The sequence below is a fragment of the Limanda limanda genome, chromosome 5, assembly GCF_963576545.1.
Source record: "Limanda limanda chromosome 5, fLimLim1.1, whole genome shotgun sequence".
Taxonomy (NCBI): Eukaryota; Metazoa; Chordata; class Actinopteri; order Pleuronectiformes; family Pleuronectidae; genus Limanda; species Limanda limanda.
The window spans coordinates 28,630,788-28,655,009 of record NC_083640.1 but is presented as its reverse complement, the minus strand read 5'-3'; the positions used below and the strand labels follow the sequence as shown (position 1 = coordinate 28,655,009).

At 41.5% G+C, this 24,222-nt stretch overlaps 1 protein-coding gene across 1 annotated transcript in view; it reads right to left on the bottom strand.

Moving 5' to 3' along the window:
* Nucleotides 1–23,849, bottom strand: part of cacna1ba (calcium channel, voltage-dependent, N type, alpha 1B subunit, a) — a 125,108-nt gene extending 101,259 nt beyond the window's left edge. Inside the window, exons 1-3 of the mRNA XM_061071017.1 lie at nucleotides 23,590–23,849; nucleotides 21,061–21,166; nucleotides 19,395–19,534 (exon numbers count right to left, since the gene is read on the bottom strand). Of these exons, the coding sequence (XP_060927000.1) occupies nucleotides 19,395–19,534; nucleotides 21,061–21,166; nucleotides 23,590–23,849 (506 nt within the window). The remainder of the gene's footprint in view (nucleotides 1–19,394; nucleotides 19,535–21,060; nucleotides 21,167–23,589) is intronic.
* Nucleotides 23,850–24,222: the final 373 nt, after the last annotated feature.

Here is a 24,222-nt window from a genome sequence, read left to right as displayed (position 1 = left end):
GTATAATCTGTAACAAACGATCTGTGTATTTAGTATAAACATCTTTTGTTAATTGGTATTCTCTTGTCCAACGGGTGGCAGTAAAACATTTTTTTATTTCACCTCATCTGAACAATTGACATTTCCTTGTACTTGTGGTTTGTGCCTCATGATGATCACATATCACTTTTGCACCTTTGGCATCCCTAAACTCATACAGTGCATCTGACAGAAAAGTAGAGGAGAAGACAGGATGACAAGAAGAGGAGAACAGGGAGGGTAGGAAGGATACAAAGCCAACAGATGACGAGACGGAGAGAACGAGTGAGACAGAGGGGGGGGGGGGGGGGGGGGGCGGGGACGCTTGGAGAGGGGAAGCCACAGTGGAGATGACTGGAAATGTCGCCATAGTAACGAAGGAGGCTCCACTGATCTCATCTCACACAAACAGCCAGGAGAAAAGCACTGGCTCAAAGAAAGAATACACTCTCTCTTAAAAAAACATTAACACATTTATATCAATACATGTACAGTTAAGCAGTGATTTCCTATTCTACAAAATAATTTAATTAAATTGCCTTAATATTATCTTTTAAAATCAGACCAACTGAAGAAACTGAAAAGAAATTAAAATGAATTGGCTCACTGAAGGTCTGCGGTTAATGTAACAGAACACATAGTGGGTGTGGCTGCAGCTTGGGGTGCTTTGTGGTGGGTGAACTGAGTGTCCCAGACGAAAGAGGACCAACGTCACAGAAACCTGCCGAGATCTAAAGTCATGGCTCCAAACTGCTGCTACTACATAGCACTGTGAGAGAAGTTCAGTGATGTGACCACAGTCGGCCTCGTACGAAATTTCAACAGTGTGAGAAATGTTGGATGACCATATCACTATGTTCCTGCTGCCACGACCTATGTCTAACTAGCCAACCAATAGGAAAGCAGCACAAAATGATTCACTGAATTAATGAAGCATGCACCCTGTCCGATTGGAGAGCGTGCTGAAATGTCTTCTGACCTAAAACACCTAACAAAAGTATCACTATTTGTGTTTCATATGGAGAAACATTTAACACGTGTGATAAAAGAAACAAGTCTGACTGTACACGTCCACTGTCTTAACCTGGAAGGTATCAATATCTGATGGGCTCCGAGAACTTATTTTTAATAAAGCGGTAACAAATTTCTCATTGTAGATACAGCTCAAAGAAATGCTTTTAAGTCTCAGGCTCAGCTTTTGTACAGATTTTGTGGAGAGGACAAGCACTGTGTAACACATTTTTAACCTGTGTAATCAATGAGTTGGGCCCAGAGAGCAGCCACAGTAGAATAAAATACAAAGTATTATTTTTGCTCACCATCATAACTACTTCAGTGAAATCCAGCCTGCAACATAGTTTCACTTATTCAGATCACCTGACCTGTGTGGAGAGGCAACCTGCTTTCATAGGCTCTGTGATCTCATCTGGAGAGAGAGAGAGAGAGAGAGAGAGAGAGAGAGAGAGAGAGAGAGAGAGAGAGAGAGAGAGAGAGAGTGTGTGTGTTTGTGTGTGTGCTCCTCAACAGATTTGTGAGCTCCTGATTCCCCAGGAAGTTCTTTGCAGCTATGAAAACATGAATACTCTCAGCGTATTTATGCGCACGCCACATGCAAAATGTGCAATACGTGAGCACACAGCCTCCCAGCAGGGGACAGAGTGGGCGTTGCCATGGTCTCAACGAGGATGCAGAAGTTGTAAAATTACCTTTAATACATTTTCAAACCACCTATCTAGTAATCACTCTCTGTCTGTAGGTCGCCTGGCCTTTACACAGGTCACTTTTGCAGTATCAGATAGAAAGCTGCCACCAGCATTACCACAGGCCAGGAAAACAGTTCATTCCAAGCAGGCAGTGATGTACTAGTTAACACAAGCCCAATTAAAGTCCCATTAAGTAGAAAGTAACAGCAGAGTTGGACATTGAGAAAAGGGATTGTTCTTCTTATGACTCCCCAGTTTTTATAAAACATGGTTTATTCAGCCCACTATGGTTTAAATAGGTTTATAAATAATCAGCTAAATTCTACACAATCAAATCATCTAACTCTCTGCCAGCAGCTAGAATTCTGCCTACATGTGTTTGACCCTCAGCTGCTTTAACAAAGAGTCTGACATTTTGGACTCCATCGGACAAAGACAATTATGCAAATATTTCTGTGGCACACAACGCAGCCCACAATGCACTGTCCGAGGAAATAATTCATGTCCGTTAAAGGTTTGTCCGATTCGTGTGTTAGCCCCAACGCACAGATTCATAAGAATGTAGAGAGGGAAAAAGCAGAGCAAATGATTGCGTGAGATGGACACTTTAATCTGCAGCTCTGAAGTCATACAAGTACATGTATTTACAGATGTCTATCTCCAGGGTCCTCCTGGAGCTGCTGATGCACACAGGGCTACAACAGTTCTCCCGTCCAACATGTCCCTCTGTTTAGATCGAGCTGGTGCAATAAAATAGGACTGGACCATTTCTGTGACGGACAGTAAGTGCAAATCAATGCCTTGAGTTCAGTCAGAGCTTGGGGCCGAAGACAGTATTCATGTAATGGACATCAGCTTAACATAATGACAGACCACGCTCAATAAACTATGCTCATCACTGTCTGGCAACTAGACAAAGAGATAACATGGCTGAATGGGGAAAATAACCAATTCTAGAGAGAGAGCCTATTCAGGACGTGCAATTTGGGCGTGGCACTTGGCCAGAATACATTAGATGCATGGGTTCATTTGATCCCCATGTATATATACGCACTCATTCAAGCGTTGTAGCCACAAGCTGATTCTTCCAGCTTTTTGTCTGAGTGCCTTCCACTGCAGATGAAAGTGTAAGCAAGGTAGCATGCAGAGAGACACGGCTCGCAGCTGAGTGGAGACAGCAGTGCCTGGCTGCCCGCGGGGTCCCGACCCTCCCTGACAACCAGCTCTCAGATCAATCAGCTCCCCGGGGAAGTTGGTGGTGGTGAAGGGAGTGCGGTGGTGTGGGGGGGGGGGGGGCTTGAGACACCTCCCAGGAAATCGATCGACAGTCTCAGACACATCAGTCCGAAAAAGAAAACACATCAGTGCAGAGATTGTCTGTCTGCCTCTGTCTCCTTCCATTCCTTCTCATCTCTTTCCTGGCAACGGTTGTGATGAGCTGAAACAGACTCAGACTGGTCCTGCTGAGTGGCAGCAGCTTCCTCCTTTCACAGCCAGGACGCAGAGAGGACCCCCCTCCCTCGCTTCATCCCAGAAGATATGGGACACACGCAGCCAATGCTATACACTGCTGTGAATCTACACACTCAGAACAGTGCAGGTTCATCCAAACAGAGAAATCGGTCTGTCTGTCTGAGTTTGGAAAGCATATATTGGATGTGCAGTGCTGAGTTTGGCACAACTTGGACACATGATACATTCAATATTGATAAACTTTATATCAGCAGACGACCAGCGCTCTGTAGCAGTCAGTGGGGGCTGGCCAGTGTGCTAATGGTCAGTCTGTGGACAGAGTTTAACATGTCTTCTTCCATGTCCTTCAGTAAATAATTCAAACTTATATAAAAGCCATGTACTAACAAAGCAAAATAAATTTTATTAAAAAACAGTACCTATAAAATCTTCAAGGCGGATAAACCAAAGTTTTCTAATTTCATTCTGCACCATAGATCTCTGCAAACGACATCCAGCACACAAACAATTCAAAGACCTGTTTAAAGAGGACCAGCTATGACAAGGACTATTTGAGATATTTCACCAGAACATTAACACAGGCCAAGCACACAGCTCATTATAAACAGGCAGGTTTAGAATTTGCATTGCCCCAGTTATTACATATTTGTTAAAGGTAAATTAGGGTATACTGTATAACAATGTGAATCTTATAGCTTTGTCCGTCATTTCTGACTGTGAAGCTCGAGTTGAACTCGCCAACATCGCAAGATGACAGAGGAACCCACGTTGATGCATTTAACAAAATTGTTCAACAAACCACCAATAGAAAACCTGCAGTTGTATCATAAACATTGGCTCCTGATCTACTTCTATTTGTCACTTCCCTTTACTACACAGTAAAATCCCTCCCTTCACAATCCTGACGCCAATGATCTTTATGTCTACATTCAAGCCAATCAATCACTGGAAGCAGTTCTTTAAATGTCACTGCAATCCTGCTTGTCTGTCTTTCAGAATTGAACAATCATGCGTTAGCATTTAAAACACACACACACACACACACACACACATCTGCATGCTGCTGCTCACACTTTCAGCTGTTCTGATTCACCTAGTGTTTTTGTGGCTAAGGCAATTTTCAGTGAGGAAGATCCTGCTCATTAACACATTTATATTGGGTATCTCCAAGCCCCCATGTTGCCGCTCATCAGCTCATTCAGTCACCATGTTATCCTCGCCACATTTTTCTTTGGCTTCCATCACTCCTGCCATCTCACAGACTGCCAACATTTCTCTAAGACAGTGCTCTAAAATCGTTAAAGGTACAAGCCAGTGACCTGCAAGAGCTCTCCATCATCTCTAATTTCAACAATATACATATTTAATCATCATCATTATCATTTCATACACTTCCCCTTTGCTCCCAAATACTTTGCATGAGTCGCACTGCAACATATCTTTGCAAAAACACAGACAAAATTACAGACCATCCCTGCTCAATGCATTCCAGTTCATACATCAGTGAGTGGAGGTATCACCACTCATTTGCACTTTAGTACGTACAGTGAGCAAGCATCACTTTTCAATGCACTGCAGTAACAACACTCAGTTAACGCATCACAGTTTCAACACAAAACACACAACAGAGAGAAACATTAGGGAATTTATCTCTGTTCATAAAGTCTGATGTTCTGCTCTGAAATCATTCACTCTGTCCAAGCAGCCTAGTATATATGACAAGATCAAGTTCAAGTTAGGGTTAGAGGTATTAGATCATGATTAATACTGAGGTTTGAGTATCTTTCAATAAACTTTCCAGGAGGAAGTAACATACTGTAAACCGCAGCTTAATTTAAAAGGGTGCTCTGTCACCAGTGAAGAGCTCCAGTTATCTCACTGCTGTCTCCTCTTAATGCAGGGGCTTCACTGGTGAGTTCCTACAATCTTCATTGCAGGCTAACATCTACCTCTTTCTTCTCAGGCCTTCAAAAATTACTTTTACTGCAACCTAACCCCTATCTTTCTTCTCAGGCGTTTGGCGGTCCTGTTACCTCCTTCGCAGGCTAATATCTATCCCTCTTATCATGCCTTCATTGCAGGCCAACAGCTGTCTAGTCTGGCCTCCTCTTTGCAAAGCAGCATGTTGTCTGTAACTAATCGACAACCTCTCACTGTGTTTACTTGTCTGCCCATCTTAATACTTAAATTTGGTTGAAATGGCTCCATACAGCTCAGTGTGATAACTTTGATTTTCTTTTGCATTATGTTTCACTGTGTGCTTGTTTGATCTCTTATCAGATTTGAATAATTCTCCACATGGTAAGAATTGGGATCTTTGGTTTTCTCATATCTTCACATGGGCCTACGTTTAGTGAGGGGGCTTCATATCAATCAATCAATCAAATTTTAATTTTATAGCCCATATTCACAAAGTAAAGTTTGTCTCATTGGGATCATATCTAATCACCAAAACTCTATGTAGCTTACCTCAACAAAGAAGTTATTAAGTTAGTTAAGTTATTTAATTCCATTTGATATTGAAATGAATACGGTCCTATATATAGAGAGAGGCTTTTCACATTGAAAAGAAGTATTGAAAAAGAGTTTCTACGAGTGGATGAGCTGCATTTTATTAACACTTCAGGAGTCTTAAAGAGGAGGCAGAAAGTGTCTCACAACTGCAATATCCAGCCAAAGCTTTCATTACTGGTAACCCAACAATGCAACCCGTATTAAAAAAATATATTTTATCCCTGTAACCATAGGACATGCCTTTTTGATATGCTTCATTCAGGATAATAACTATATATCTTTCCTAACAAGCCGACATTGTGTATTTCCAGTGGTATAACTGGAAAATACTTTGGCACGCTCACAAACTTCACTTGTATTGAGTTATTGCTGACAGATTTATGAATCAGTTGTTTGCACAATCACACAAATAAATAAAAATAGATACTTTACTCAGGTTGATCACTAAAAGCCACTTGCCTACCTATACATACCGCCCTGAATCACAGTCTTCAGAGCCTGATATCGGTTCCTGAGTTATATGTGATGAAATATATCGCCGGCTTAAAGGCAACGAAAAACTTCCCCACATGTGTCTAGTTAACATTACACATAACTCTGGTGGCAAAACGCTCCCTGCATGGCGCTGGCAGCATTAAACATAAGCCTACACTTAGCAGCTGCCTTAAACTCAATTTGACATGACAACATAATGCCTACAGATTTCAAATGACAGGATTCCCACACGGGAACATGAAATAAATGTATCGTGTTTGATTGCATGCGTGACCCCATGTGGGCACATCAGCTGGCAGGGTGGGCGTCCCTGGCCCCAGCGGTGGGCAGACATTTAATGATGAGTATGGAGCTGGAGTATTTCTATTTCTATTACTATTTAGTGTTAAATTATTGTAGTCGGGTTAAACTTAATTTAGTAGGTGATTTTGTCATGTGATTGAGTTAAGAGATTTGCACACATTATCTTTGTACACAGTTTATTGGTAAAATTCCACCTTCTAATTTGTCTTAGCCAAATAAAAGAAGTTCTTCATATCAACCCAGGTTTTTTTTAAAGAAAAGCACAGTTAAGGCACCAGTCATGCACCTAATTCCCCATCAGGCCTCTGTGCTGCAACACTGAGCATCCAAAGTGGGCAGAGTTTCAGTTCCCTGGAGTTTGACTAACGGGATTTGAGGAACAGTAACACTGACTGACATGCAAACAGCTGACATGTGATGTTACTCAGTATTTTACAACACTTTATTCATAATAGAATGTAGCTCAGGTAAAGTATACTGTAGCGGTCCTTTGCACAGTGCTTATCAAAGTGGATAAAATGCACTCTGAAACTGGGCTAATTCATCTACAGTGAAACCTAATCAATAATTCAGCCTTTCTCTTCAGAGAGAGGCTGATTACAGAGCATTTCACCATACAAACGCCACGGTCTGGCTTCTCCTACAGATTGATGGCGATCTGTGTGCATTAGTCCTGACCACAGAGTCATCATCACAATGTCCACAGTCCAGATTCTGATTCCCCTCCCTGCATCACTGACGCAGCTCTCTGGAGCCTAACCATCTGATTGGCTGGCTGCTGTTACTGCTCAGTGTGAAGAGAGCCACCAAACTGACGGTACAAGTTAAAAACAGGTGATCTGAAAATTCACAAAATGGTGTCTATCCATTAAATGAATTCAATGTTATGTAATGAGTCTGCTGACTCATCAGTGGCCGGACTCGGCATGTTACAACAGCTGCAATTAAATAACAGCAGCAATGATGCTTTATTCTTTTTTCACTCTTCCTTTCATTTAATAACTCATTGATGTAATATGATAAATCTTTATTTAAAAGTGAAATGTTGCCATCAAATAGTTCCTATGTAATCATTGTTATATATAGTATGGCCCTTATTATGGAAGCTTTTTTATCCCATGTTTCTTTTAATGATCTTTCCTATTTCCACTGTATTCATTCATTATATTTTAATTTAACAATTGATCTGATGATTATGTGTAACGTGAAAACAGTTGAATGACTCAACATGTGATTTAATGTCTTTAAGCACAATGTATTCAGTTTCATGTGCTGCTTTCGCGTTCGCCTGGTTTACAGGAGCAATAAGTTGTTTCTGGTGAAAAAACTGATGAACCCACTCTGGGGATAAACCCTCCTCATGCAGCCTATCTATGGAGCCTTTTAGCCTCTTTTAACCCATTAGGCTGGATGCAAGAAGCAGTGGGGCTAAGAGATCCATTTACAAACTAGCATGGCAATCAGAGGGTGAAATCAGATATTTGTCTGGATCTGCACCAAATTGCACACAATCCTAAATATCAGTCCTCTTAATTTGCCTATTTTTTTCAGCCATATCTATGTGTAAGAAATTAAGGAAAATGTTGAAAAACAACTTATCTCACAATGTTAAAGAAAGAGAAAAGGATTATTCCTGGATCTGCAACTAAATGTGATGGCTTCTTCCCTGACCTATCCCACATCCGTCCACCAAGTTTCGTGGTTCCAATATTTGTTGTGTAATTTGTTTTGATTTATCATATTTACTGAACTATATTTCAGGAGCTGTTGGATCCCCACTGTGTGCTGTTATATTATCTGGTAATATCTCATTGACTGTTCAAATGATAATGCTCATATTTAATGTCTTAGCTGATAACTGAAGTGATATTTTAAACCATTCCAACCCTTATATTTCAAGAAAAGGAGCAAAGATATTGATTTAAACTTGTGTGTGAATGCCTAGAGTTTTCCTGGGTGTTATCCTGTGACTTCTCTCTTGGAGTCCTGCCTCTCAGTACCTATCTATAGAGGGTCTACTACAGCATTGTGCTGTATCACCTACCAGTGGCACTGTGAGTCTGTTGGGCAAACACAGAGAGCCAGCAGTCCCTGGTGTTGTTTCAGAGGGGAAGTGTGGATGCTGCTGAGAGAGAGCCAGGATCTTCTGTTGATCACAAGGCAAACACCCAAACTCTCTGATATCACAACCAAACCAATATGCCCTGTGACTGTGCTGCTACACAGTACATGTGATGTGAGTGAGACTACTGGGATCGCAGACAACACTGCACTGAGGCTGCAGCTAGAGATTTTGCATTCATCTCATATATATAAAAAAAGAGGACAACAATGTGGAGGAAGGCAAGCACTGTTAAAAATTCTGTCTTTGTCTTCTTTTTGACTGAAGACAAGAACAACGTAACAGAGTTTAGAACAATAACAAAGCTCTGTTTTGCTAAAGAGGAGCCGCTTTTGCCATAAACGATAGTTACAAGAAACTTGCACAACACTTATCCTAAAAATTCAAATTTTTGTTCCACAAGCAGCAGCATATCTCTTGGTAAGGTATGGTAAGTTTTTAGTAAGTGAGCTGAAGTCCCATTCAGACTGGATGTAATGTAATGTCATAGTGACGGTGGTGTGTGTGTGTGTGTGTGTGTGCGTGTGTGTGTGAGTGTGAGTGTGAGTGTGAGTGTGAGTGTGAGTGTGAGTGTGAGTGTGTGTGTGTGTGTGTGTGTGTGAGTGTGAGTGTGAGTGTGAGTGTGACTGTGACTGTGAGTGTGTGTGTGTGTGTGTGTGTGTGTGTGTGTGTGTGTGTGTGTGTGTGTGTGTGTCCTCATGCAGTTTATATCCAGTCCAAAGCAACATCCTTGTATTTGAGTGTGGTTCTGATGCCTTGCTTTTTTTTTGTTTGTGAAAACAAAGAAAGTCAAAACTGTTTTCTAATCTGATGTCGACATGCTGATACCAACATTTGGGCCTAAATGGGTCAACCACAGTGAGCGCTCTCATTTTTTTTTGTCCTATATTTATTTACATTTAGGTGAACTTGCATCATTACAATAGCAGTTCCTGTTCACAGTGCAGACACAAATATCACTGACAGACATTGATACTGAAGCATATTCTGTTAGATGTCTATGAAGCAGAGTTATAGACATGAATTCTCAATGGACAGCACATATAATAATATCCTTGGGAAGTTAACACTGAATTATTGCCTCCACCAAGGGGGTTATGTTTTTAGTTCTGTTTCCCTGTCTTCAGTCAACAGTAAAAATCTAAATCTACTGGACTGATTACCACCAAGCTCGGTGGAAGAATGCAAAAACAGTCAGTTAAGATCCTGTGGATCCAGGAATTCAGTTTCACTTTCTCTGCAGCATTTCCAACATTCAATATGTGACAGTGCTGAATGTGCACTCACATGTGTGTTGTCACACACAACAGATACCGAATGACAGAGACTAAAGAGTTCTCGTGTGAGAGAAAGAACTTCACTGCATGCTACTTGCAGGAACGCAAACGAATGCAGCTGAAACTATGAGATTATTATGGATGGTAACAACTTTAAGGACGATGAGTGCATTAGCGAGCATGTTGTAAATAGTGCTGCACGCAGCTATATACAATGCAGTAACAGAACAAAACACAAAGTGAAAATATCTATTATGTTATCAAGCAAATCGTACAAAAAAATTTGGTTCATGATGACACTGGGCAGGTCAAATTAGAACATGGCGAGCTGCCACAGTCTAGATAATTTATAGGAAACACTGCTTTGACATGGATAGGGCATTAGCCTGGGTGGAGGTGTGCACCCGGTGTTTGACTCCTCTGTGGTAAAAGTTTACCTCCAACCCCGTAATGCACATACTATGTAGGTTCATGGTTAAAAATACCACAAAGTATGATGAACAGACCTACAGAGGAGCAGTGAATAGCTCATTGCCCAGTTATTGCCATAATGTTAATCCTGTCTGAACGTGGCTTCACATTAACTAACATCACACTCAGTGAAATACTAGACCGTCAACCTTTAAAAGCGTCAAAATCATTCAGCCAGGTTCAGCTCATTACACTGATCCTTAGTGTAATCTCTATTGCTTTATTATACTAAAACAAAAATTGTATCTAGTTTGCAGAGACTCACAACTCTACATTTACTGTACAAAAACATGACTTTAAGTATTCCTTCAGATAAAACAGCAACAGAACAACCATTGACTCTATGGCGTATTACAATTAAAAAAAACTATAGATGTGGTCTCACCAGCTAGGCTCTAATCAGGGTGACCATTGATGCTGAGCAGCTGGTAACTTAGCGAGCTAACCCATGAGTCCGACCCCACAGTGGGGTCCTCGGGTCACAAGATGCATTATAGACTCGGTCCACTGCGTAGTCAAATATATGTATCTGATCCTAAGGGACCCACGGAGTCGCACTTTGGAAATGTACGACTCAACTGATTTGAGACTCTGCACATCCTGAACACTGCCTTGAAACAACAGGGATTTAACAAACCTAAATAGGATCACAGCAAGTCGTCCTTCTATTGATTATGGATGAAACACGAACCGCCACAATACTTCTACTCCTCCAAAATCAAATGAGACAAAGATGCTGACTTGTTGCTTTCAGGGTCAGATGCTGGGAATTGGCCCAATACAAATGATTTCAGACAGATTAGAGCCAGTCAAACACAGTCCAGTAGTTTTAATATTGTGTTTGAAAGAATAATTAATAATGCAGTATATCTATATTTAACCTTTTCAACCGAATACAATATTGAGCATTTTAACATTGTGGATTCTTAAAACAGATGCATCTTTATTCTGACATGAGAAGTAGACATGACATTTTTTTTTATATCTGAAAGATATTACCATAAACAACCGACTGGTGTTGTCCTAGAGGCTGTGTGTGGCAGGCTGTAATCTAGGGAGGAGCCACTGCAGAAATCCAACAGCAGCTGCTTTGATCCAGTCAGCTATAAAGAGGAGTGCTGGAGTGAATCTATTCGCTCTGCCTTCAGATCAATACACTATTGATCTGGATGGGAGCACAGGGAGGCCAATATATGCTCCTATTAGCAACTCCCCACATCTTACTGGAACATGCTGGAGGTCGGACCTGGCCTACGGGACCTTAATCCAGGCTCTACAGTTTACACAGCCCACCACACGATCTGATTAGCAGCTCATGAAAAATGGCTCAGGCCCATGTCCTGAGTGCTAACACATACAGTATGTGTGTGCACTGGGATCAATTGATGGCATGTTCAAAGTGGTAATTGCGTTATATATAATAGGATTTCCCTAAACTACACATCATTTATCTTCAGCTCTTTCTGTGTAAAACAGTGGTAACACTAGCATCTGTTTTCTTAGGCTTAGTCATTGTGATCACCAAAGTCATTTTTGAAATGTGGAAACACACTGACATGGCTGAAACGAGTTCTGATCTGACGGAGAGGTTGTAAACGAGCCAATCACAGGCCCATAGATTGTAACAGTGACCGCCCACTTTTAGAATGGCTCTAGTTAATTTTTCTAGATTTCAGCTTGACAAGCAAAATTTACTCATGTCATATGAAAATTGCTACAAATTGTTAAATACCTCAGTAGACAGCTTTCTCCAGCTTTTGTTGCTATTTTTCCATTGTTGTTGTAATTGCAAACAGATAAGATCATGTCGTGTCAACCACTTGAGGTACAATGCAGTTTGACAAAGGTCTACCTGTAAAATGTCGACTGTATTGTTCCATGATCACACAGGGAGAGGCAGAGACACCAGATTGTTCAGCCAGCGTCACCTCAGATCAATAAAATAAGAAGGCGAGTGACTCGCACTGCTTCTGTGTGAACACTCTCTCTCTACTTGTTACTTTGCCATGACTGTCACTCTCCCCTCCACCTGCCTTTCTTGGTATTTAAAAAAAAATGCCCTGTATAAAATAAAACATGAAACACATCATGCTCTGAATATGGCCGATTCATGATGTAAGAAACAAATTGACTTTAAATTTAAAGACATATTTACATTTCTGTTGAGTCTGGATCAGACAACTTGCTAATTTATTAATTAGCGAATTTGACATATGTTGGTAGATGTGTAAACACAGCCAGAGTAGCTGCTTTCTACTCTAACTGATCTTTATTTCAAGCTTGGCTGAAGCATGCAGCACATAATTCCTAGAAAGGGAGAGATTGCTTTCACCCAGCACTGCAGCTCGATCTACAAAAGCACTTGGTTGTCTTAAAGGCAAGGTGGGGGAATGTGTGGCCACCATGCTGTATAAGGCATGTGAACATTTTGAACCACCACATGAGGTAATTCAAAAATACAAAAAAGCTACTCAAAAAACTTTTTTCTTGGATGAAAGAAAATAACATAAGATATGGATGTGTCTGTCAGTTCACAGTAGAGGGTGAATAAAAGTATCTGTTAAATGTCAATAAGTGAATAGTAGATGTTTCCAAGAGAAATTGTTTTTGGTTGAAGTAAAAAAAACAGTGTGTCTCATTTGCGGTTAAGAGCTCACATCATCATTACAACTGGAAACCTGCAATCAGATGAGTTGCCAGGACTAATGCTCTTGGAGAAAGTTGTTTCCTGTGGAGTGGCTGTGGCTCAGGAGGTAAATGCATATATGCAGTCGTTTTACCAAGTTTTGTGGCAAGTGTGCTAATAGCTAAGAAGCTGAAAAGTCCTTCAGAATAAGAATGAATGAATGTGACTTATTGCTGCAGTGCAGCTGCTAGAAACAATAAAGGTAAGATTGTTACAAAGTATCAGCTTGTCTGATATGACAGAAAATACTGAAATAATGTTGAAATAATGATGAAACAACATGACAAAGCAAATACAGATCGAATGGGCGAGGCAAAAATAACTGTCTTTAAAAGTCACGCATGGATCTAAACTAAAGTGAGGATTTGTTTGGGCAATTGTTTTGTCTATAGACAGCTTTAATTATCATCATCACAACCATCTGACATCAGATGCCTCGACATAGAGAGCCCAGCCCTGCCCTTGCCTCAGGAGATAAATGCATTATTTTAGTGCGGCTCCGCAAGGATGGTATAAAAACAGAAAAAGGTTCCCCACCCAGCTTAGACCTGGAAATGTATGGTTTGGTTGAATCCCCATTTCCAGCAACAACCTTTTCTCAGGAGTTGGTGGAGAGAAAATCAGAGCAAACAGGATACTGAGAATTCATCATGTGGACACAAACATGATTGAACATGAATGTACAAATGCACAACTCCTGAAGATACCTTGACCTGGATGACTGAGCAACTTCACAGGGATGTCTCCTTCATGGATGAGGATGAGCCAGTATCAGTGATAGCTAAGAGAAGAGCTCTTCTTACAGTTGTAGCACTTGCAGAGCCAACCCATCTTTTGATTTAACTATAAGTAGCTGCAAATGTCCACACACTCACGACTGGTATTTAAATCCTGTACAGATGAACTGGATGCTGATAATCAGTGACTCATTGCTAATGGCTAATTACTATGGGTTTCTACACAGCACATCCTGCAGGAAATGGGCATCGTCACAGAGAAGTGATTTGTTTTCATGGGTGTGTGTATACATGTCGGAGGGCGCCTGACTGCATGTGTATTTCTGTCGAACAGCATGCTCTCTATGTGATTGATGCAATGTCTACCTTGAAAACATGGCTCAACCTGTCAGTGCAGCGTGACACTAAGATTTGCAGAATGCTTCTGCAGAGCCGTCTAACCACCATGTGGCCCTTCAATTATGGTTATCATGTCAGCCTGCTCAGCTTCAATTCAATCATGCCAGCTAGAGCCGCTCCCATCCACACACACACACACACACACACACACACACACACACACACACACACACACACACACACACACACACACACACACACACACACACACACACACACACACACACACACACACACACACACACACACAACTACTCAGCACTCTCAGATCAGACATAATGCACAAACACACAACTTCACTTTGACTGTTCCAATATGCTAAGAGGTTGTTTTTTTTTTCATCAGCTTTTACTATAAATCTCACATGTACTATGTCACGCACATGCAAGGGTTTTTAATTTCTGATCAAACATTTGCACTTTGGTTTAAACTAACATTCAAACTCAATTAACTACATGATCTCAAAATAAACTGTATGATCTGGTAGCACAATTTGCTTATCAGCAAATGAAAACATAAAAATAGAGGTGGACAGTAATGTTGAATTTATTACCAACCATTTTTAATTCTACACTATAAATGGCTGAAACCCCACCAAGGGTGTGGCTGTTTGCTAACTGGGTATTAAGCAGATGCTGACTATCTACGGATTCAAAAGCTGGGACAACATGGCTGCTATTTTTTGTGAATGACACGTGTCTTTGTGCTCAGATGCACAACAGAGGAAATTTGAGAAAAGCTCAGCAAATATCCTCTGAGGCTGTATCAAGTTGCCATCCATTTTTTTCTACTCCTTCAGTCCAATTCTCTACCAGCTAATCATAATGCTTATTTTGGGTTAAGGTATAAATCAAGCAAATTTCAAAATGTTAGAAATCTTTCAAGTCTGATCCAATCACAATAAAATGCCGCCTCATCAATAGTGCAGTTTTATGAGACTATTTTCACTGGTGGCTGAATCCACATTTGGTGCTATGGTGAGTATTTATGTCAGCAGTTTGTAATACATGGGATTAAGGGCTTGTCAACACAACTTCTGCAGATATCTGTTTCAATGGATATTTTTCCTCTCCATTAAAAAAAAACTGTTCCCATAACTTTTGTTTTCCAAAATATCCCAGCCCAGAAGGAAACAAAATTGTATACAAAAATCCAAACAAGCATGCCAGGCCAGTAGGTGGAGATTTAGTGTCCATTAACAATCTATCAAATACCAGAGAAGAACCCTGTGGTACCGTCGGATGAGGCAGACACCTACAATTGCGGTAATGTGCTGCAGTAATGCTGACTTTACCTGTAAACTTGCAATTGGACGTAGCAGTGTTACGTTACCAAATGTAGATAAACCAGTATATAACCACCATTGTTCTTGTTGTTTCTGGCTCATGCTCGCTACACAAAGCAACGGTGGAAATGGGTTTCATTAAGATGTGATGTCGTTGTTTCCAAAACGCTCTGCCAGAAAATCTGTACTTTGGAATGAGTAAAAAAATTTTTTCTGTGATTTCAAACACTGTTTACGTGTTGAGTAAAGGCCTGAACGCAGAGCAAAACGTTTGTTTAGAGAAACACCTGCATGAGTCTGGACAGGGTGTGAATCTACAGTGTGTACTCATGGTAATAAAAGAACACCGGTGTGTTTTATTACTTTTTAGACAATTATAGAGCTCTCAGCTTGAGGTTATATATAATCAGGACTAAATGTATCTATAAATTGTATTCATTGAAAGAAAATATATAAGTATGTAGAGTTCTACCAGTTTGAAGCTTTTTAGTGTTTTGAGAATTCTGCATTCAAATGTAAAAAAAATAAATGGACTTGAACAAGTTTAAAATCTTGTCTGAGCCAAATTTCACACAAGTGACATGAATAGTGGGGAGAGGGTGGGGAAACAAAACATTATGGTTTGCTTGGGCATTGAACTTACAAAAAACACTGGTGTGGTAGAATGAACCCCTAAGGACGCATCTCTGTATCATTTCCAGCAAGACCAGACTAATTCCAGTGGAGGGCATTTATTATGATTTCCATCGACTGCTTACCCATCTTAGGAATTGCAGCTCAGTGACTTCCAGTGGGAGGGGCCAGGGCGTTGATGAGGGGTTGGGGAATTGGCAGAGGCTCTGTTTACTGCAGTGAGGTTCCTGACACAAACCCCAATAGATGGGGCAAATAAATCTCTGTGTCATTATGTAGGAGAGGCCGGACCATCCCCTGGTGAAACGCATAGGTGCCCAGGGACTTTCTACTGCGTAACAGCATCCTCCATCCCTACCCCCGCCCTTCCCCACCAACCCCCAACACTCCAGCCACCTCTCCTCTCCATCCCCCACAACAACAGCACTATTCCCGCACTCATTTTCTCATCTGGTACCAAGGGATTCTCTCTGTTTACTCCACAGACAATCAGTGATGACAGAATGAAACTGGTCCAGCAGCATTCTTTTAAGCTCATGGACCATTTCTAAGGCATCAACCATTAACATACAGGACATGGATGATGTGAGCAGTACTGTCATGTGCTGACAGGATCAAAGTGAACATTACACCGGTTCGAAAAGCCCACAATGATCATCTGTGAACATTTAAGAGCCGTCACAGTTTGACATGAAATAATGATCCACTCAATTGGTTAAATATGTATCAACCACAATTTGGACCTTACTAATAAAAACTACTGAGCCTTTGTTGGTTCCAGTTGGTTAGAAAGTACTGTAGTTTGGGCTCTTGTAACAGTTTACCATTTTAAAAATGAAACCATTCATTGATTAGTCCAGGAGAAAAAAGAAAAAAAAATTGCAGCAATTGCATTCCCATCTACCTGGGCAACAGTGATGCATAACAGCACCCCCCAACAATAAGAACTCTAAAGTTTCAGGACAATTAAATGACTGGTGTCTTTCAAGACTGGAGCCACAGTGTGGGAACCCCTCTTTGCTGATTTCATACTCTAGTTTCAATCCCATGCATGCACAATAAAAAATTAAGTTTTCCTTTTTCTGTTCATTTTGAAGTAAATAAATCTAACCCCTGCAATACACAAGCAGTCCCGGTGATTTTCTACAAATTCAGATTTTCTTTAAACTAATGAAATACAAAGTGTGATGAGGGGCCTGTTGGAGGAAGCAATCTCAACTTACCCAGAATTTAATTTCATCAACCTCCATTGACCGTCTATAACCTGTACTGCAGCTGGTTATCAGCTGGCTCACCACAGGTTTTCATATTTGCTATGGGCTTGTACATGTGAGAGAGGTGGAGTCATTTACAACTACATTATGAAAACAAATTCTGATAACTGCATGTTAATTCAGATAGAGTGATATCCAAAAGTGACAAGTCAAATGTAAATGATAATTACTATGAGTTCAGTTCCAGTTCCACTGTTGAACAGATATTGTAATTCAGTACTTCTGTCGGGAATCTAAAAATATGTTGAATTCAAATAAAATGACAATATTTATTCGTCTATGTTTTACTTTACTTTGATTAACTATCCCTTTCTTTTTCTGAAGCTTTATTTTAAAACATGAATGGACCCATGATAAGTCAGGAACAGTAAAACCATTCAAAAAATCTTCTCCTCTTTATATTTCTCCTTTTACAGTAAACGTTTTGTCCCTGTCAGGATTCTGTAGAATGATGTCTCCTGTGATCTGTTTGGTCAGTAGCTATTGATCCAATGTGATTTATGAAGAAGTGCACCAGGGACTTGAACCTTAAAACCCAGACTTAAACCTGAAGTTACCCCAATTACCACAGACCCTGCTTCATAGTACAGGCACCTGATGTGTTACAGTGTTTGAGTCTCTGAGAGACATCACTGCTGGTAAATGGGTGAAAACTGGTCCATGAATGTCATCACTTCCAATCAGAGCTGGGGCCATCTAACTTGAGGATCCAGCAGAGGTTTCACAGGCAGGATGTTACATTAAGATTTAAGATTAAGATTCATTTATTTGTCCCAAACACATGCACAGACATGCACAAGCACACTCATGCAATTGTAGGGAAATTTAACCTCGGCTTTTAACCCATCTGGTGCAGAGCACACAGAGCAGTGAGCAGCCATGTACGGCGCCCGGGGAGCAGATGTTGGGCGAGTAAGGTGCCTTGCTCAGAGGCACTAGACAGGGTAGGGAGAATCCTCTTGGATTTATGGACAGATCAATCCAGGTTCGTCTTTTTGTTGTTTCTCTGTGGAGTGGAACCAGAGACCTTTTCTGCCAATAGTCCAAGTTTCTGCCACTAGTCCAACACCTCTCCTAATTAAAAGCCAGTTGCATTGGCCGAGAATCGAACCCGGGCCTCCCGCGTGGCAGGCGAGAATTCTACCACTGAAAACTCAGATCAAAAGATACACAAGTATACATATGCCTTTGAAAATCACAAATGGATGAAAATCCCTCCTCCTGCCAATCAAAGTCATAGAAGTATAAATCCAAGCTCCACCAAACCAATCACAGTTCCACAGTAAGAAAAACTGAACTTTTTTCTTTGCTCTGCTTGAGGTCATGTGGCAGCATTCTAGAGCTATATCTGATAACAAAAGGCTGGCAGCTCCTTGTACAGAGCTCCAGTGTTTTTGCCTCATGGTCCACATTTGTGCTAGAGTACATGTGATGTAGGAGGCAGAGTTGTTCTCCTCTCCTTTATCACTCCTAAGTCAAATCATGTATCAGTTGTTCTACAGTTTTGCTGAATAACACTATCTAATTAATGAAGTTATAGAAGCATCAGTCATTATCACATTGTTTCAACTATCCTCAGACACAGTGGCTTAGTTTCTTAGAGGTGAAGAAAGCAGCTCGTTGTGCCTCCGCCTAGTGAAAATTTGTAATAACTGTTAATTAAATGTTAAATGTTTTATTGATGGAAAATTTGGTAATGGAGCACCCGAAAAATATATATGTATCTGAAATTTTGTTTGTACAATAGCTTCCCTTGCTTCTTCTGCACATCATCTGTTGACATTACCACCTTAAGACTCAATTAATTCAGAAGAGAAGAAAACAGAAAACACCCTGCCATCTGGAACAGCTTGGCTTGACTGATCATTAGAAATGTAACAGAGAGAGGGAGAGAGTGAGCGAGTAGAGCCCCCCCACCCCCCTCCCTCACTCGTCATTAATCGTTGCTGCCCATCAGCTCTGTCACTTAGGAGCTGTATAAGCCATTAAGCCAGTGCTACTCACCCTGTTAGGACCACCACAAAGTCCATTACATTCCAGCCATTACGTAGGTAGGAGCCTTTGTGAAAGGCAAAGCCCAGGGCGATGATCTTGATACCAGCCTCAAAACAAAATATTCCAATAAAGTAGGGCTCAGTGTCGTCCTGTGAGAAGAGAAGAACACCGTGAGAAGGATTCATCAAACCACACAATTGCATCTGGCTGTGTCAATAAAATCAAATGTTGGCCCATCAATGTCATCCACCTCTAATACAATGATATTATTTCCTTAATTGTTTCAGTGTATCACGCTGTAACTCTGAAGACGTGATGGCTCGGATTTTTTTTTTCAGTTAATTTTGGGAGTGTTTGACTCACTCCATTGGACTTCAATGAGTCTATATTCAATTGGGCGATTCCAATATTATTGGATGTCAAATTTTTTATTTGTCTCTTCAGCCGGTTTTTGACATGAACTCCACACTTCTTCAGTTTCACGCATGAATAACACATCATTCTGCTGAAATTTTCCAGTGTTACACCAGCCACTGTGTTTTGATTTTGTTTGGTTTTGGCTTTAAACAATGTTTTTAGCGTGTAAGGAGTAAACAGACTAGAAAACACAACAGATCTGAAACAAATAATCCACTGCCTGTTGCAGTTGATTTTGGTGATCAATAAATCATCTTAGTCATTCTAGAAGTTCAAAGGACAAGCATTCAATGGTTCCAGCTGTTCAAATGTTTGGATTCCTGCTTCCTGCAGAAACATTGAGCTTTTTTAAATGTTTATTTATAGGGAAAATAAACAGCTGATAAATCAATAATGAGAATAACTGTTAGAACCCCAGCCTCCTGATAAGATTCAAGACCTAATAAATTGTCTCTCAAATGTTTACTGGGACAGGGAAATAGCTGGGTACTTTAATACTGTAAAACTGTATAAGAGAGAGGACTGTGTCGTTTTCTGATAACAAATCTGATCACTTCATGAATTCATGAACTCTACACTGTATCTGTGAGACAGAGTTTGGGCAGATCCCAGAGAGTGGATCAATGAAAACTGGCAGCTGGGGAGGGGGCTCAGGAGTGACATCTGACTCTTGAAAGAGCCCTGCCCATGCCCAGATCTTTGTTTGTACAGGAAGACTAACTGCACTACCTTCTTTAATGGGAAGACTTAACGAGAGAGCCTGTGCGGGGGAAGGGCACAGCGGGGGTAACCGGACGTAACGATACACAGTTGGGATCAACGGAAGCTCTGCAGGCTTCTGCTTAACCTACAGCGCTGACAAAGGACTCTGTCCCCTGCATTACATTCAAAACATTTGTAGAGGATTTCATGAAAATATGTTGGCCCAACTTCCATAGAAACATTTAGTATTTTCTTTAGAGGTAAAAATGTTCCAATCCAGGAACAAGTGCATGGACTGGAAAAGGAGGAGAGACTGGATTAAGCAGAGCAGAAGTCTGTGACTTCGCAGCAGCTGAAAACAACCAGACCACCACATCTCTTTGAGCTGCCAGTTCAAGGATGAATTCACTTACAAAGAGGCACCAAAGACATTCACTTTACAAAGCAAAATAACACAGCAAAGCAACACTGTGACTGCATGGTTCTATCTTTTCCACTGTGTGAGACATGAGGAGCTGTACAGCAGGAGATACGAAGTGGTCATGTGGCTACTTACCAAGCGTTCTGACATCGGTGTTTTGTCTGAGGCCGGTAGGTGTTGCTCCAAAGCCAGCACAATGCAGTTTGCTATGATGGTGGCCAGGATCATGTACTCAAATGGAGTAAGAGGGTTAAGGAACTTTAGAGGATTCACATTCACAGGTTGCTTCACAGGCTAACACAAAAACACACCACTGAATTAATTACATCAAATACACAATAAAATAAAAAGCAATGAAAACAAAAACAAAAAAATCTTTATAACTGTGTTCTGCACCTGATCTGTGGCGTAGTGCTTGTTGGTGTATCTTTCTCACAGAAGACCTAACAGGGGTCGTCCTTACATTTTTCAAGCAGCTACAGTTACATTTCACAGCATCACTCTTTTCTGCCTTGCTCATGCATCACTGGTAAATATCAGTAATTATAATCAAAAGAAAATGTCTTCTTTCTGACGTCCAGAAGAAATTCAAACAAAAACAGTCCACAGACTAAACAGACCAGAACACATCAAAGCCATAAAGTTCAATGTCCAGTCATCATAAAGTCCGTGCACACCGATTCTGTAATCACTTCACAACTAGCATATCAAGAGTTCTTGCAGCTGTGGATCTGGGGTTGTAATGTGGCTGTAGCAAACCAAAGCTTGACTCATGGCCAACACAATTGCCAGTTATGTATAGGGTTGAGAACTGAAATCCAATCAGGCATTGATTACAACATGGCCACTCACTACCCGTCCGAATTACAATGCAGATTTCAGGGCACGAGCTATGCACTGAAATAGTTGCTCTGCTTACAGGCAACACAAACCTCACAGCATATGTCTCATTAACATAACATTGGACTCTGATGGTCACACACTCTACATGGCTCTGACAGTACATGACCTGCCTACAGTCAGCTACCTCAGACATGAGTTGAAACAACAACAAAATGTCCAAAGCTAAACGGTTGAAAGTTTGGCTGTATTTCATAAGAAAGGATTCGGACACCGCTATGTGCAACACGACTGAGTCACAGAAGCACCTGGCTGTGTTGTGTGACCCCATTGTGTGACCCCATGTCATTCATGCAGACAAGTTCATACATGGTCCTTTTCCCCATTGAACTAGAACAATCACCGTTCTGCCACAGTCAAAAACCTGTTGGGATCTTCATCAATATGCAACATCTTTGCAGCACTGAGAAGTCTGGGAGGAGAGTTTCTAGTTACATCAAGAAATGATACAGAGATCTGTACAGCTTCTGGGTCATTAGCACCCCCACTCCAACATCCCCTCTGGACTGCCCCGGCTCTGCCAGAAGGAGGGCCAGCCAATGGACTCCAGCTGCTGGGGGCCACAACAGATCATCCTGCAGCGCTGCCATGACTGCTCTGCTTTAGGACACAGGGTCAGAAATGCAGCGTGACATCAGAGCATGATAGATGTTTGCTCAGCACCAGGGGTAATCGCCCAGAGACTTAAGCAATGGAGGCTATCACACAAATTAATGTGAAATAATTGCAACACCTATAACACTCATTACCATATGAGGTATTTACCATTGACGTTTCTTTAAAAACATATGAAAATCCACACCAGTGAGAAGTGACTCTGTTGCTGAGTCGATGCACAAAACTCAACAGGTGGAGTCCGCGCTCAAACAATCATTCACTGCAGACTAAATCAATAAAAATGCACCTGCAGCCAATTCCAAATGCATCCTGCTGCATTGTATTGCTATGGCTTGTTTGTTTGGTGTCACACCCATACAGACTGCCACCAGCCCAATGCTGAGGCCAGGCTGCGGCTCGCAGGAAGTTAAGCACTCTGGACAGCACCAGCTGTAGACCATCACCAGCTCCACAGGGACATGTCAGCGAGACAACGGTCATCCAAGTTAACCTCCATAGAGCTGTTCCCGAATCTATACATCAACTTTAGATTGACTCTATAGAGCCCTACTGAAAACATGAATACAGCAGTGGGCATGATCTGACCTGGTTCCCTCAGCACGTAGGAACAAACAACAAAAAGCTTCTCCTTCTCCAAGTCAAATCCCTTATCAAGTGAGTCAAGAGGATTTATCATATAAATCAAGAGCATATAAAACTCATCTAATAGGATACTTGGCATAATAGCAACTTAATAACTTTAGTGAAACATGAGTCAAAATACTAGCAACATGTTATGCTATACTGCTTTTTGGTAGTTACTGTTCTGTTAAAGTTTGGCTCTGTAAGCTTCCTTAAACGTAAAGTAAAGGGTGTAAGATCTCTCTCTGAACTAACATCTGATGGGATGATCCAGTGTGTAGCACCAGGTCCTGGCTTACACTGCAGCCCTTCCCTCTGCAGAAAGCTGGAGAGTAAAACAGTAAAGAACCAACTGTGGGAGTTTGAACATGTAGTAATATAAACAACTCTTTGCATGTGGTATACAAGTGGTATGCAGGCATAATGAGAGGCTGCATCCTCTCACAAAAGTTTAGGTGGTAAAACCTATCCCTATCTTATTGTATCCTATGGCGGTGAGCACGGAACCTCAGACTGGAAGGATATGGCCATTCTGTGATCTTTTTGGCATACTTCCGTATGATGTTGTCCTCGCTGAAGATGAACAGAGAGCGGTTGACGGTGAGGCAGCTCTGTTTGACTGGGATGGGGTTGTAAATGGCCATTGTCCTGGCTCTCTGGGCCATCGTCTGCTTGTACACCCTGGGCCCCCCCGGAGGCCCTGGCTGCCGGCTGGCCCCTCTGGCCGGGCCCGCGGGACAGCTGCCCCCATAGCGGCTGGACAGGACATCTTCGAAGCGAGCCATTGCGGGATAGTGCGGGTGTTGCTGGAGAAACCAAAACTGACAGCAGAAAAGAAATGGATAAGAAGCATCACAGCACACACGGTCGTCCTTTAGGTGATGTGGGTTCTTTAGGTGTTGTGGGTCTTTCAGGTGCGTGGATCAGAACACAAGAGTCATACATCCACAGGCACTGTAGCAGAGGGGGGCTGTGTGTCCTCAGTGTCGGGCTGTTCTCTCCTCCACCCTGCTGCCTCCAGTGCTCTTACTGCCCCTCTCATCAAACTTTACATGACCAGCTTCCACCATGTATCACCGGTCATGGGTGTTCCTTTCTCGGCTGACTGCCCTCACACACACACACACACACACACTCACACACACACAGTCACACAGG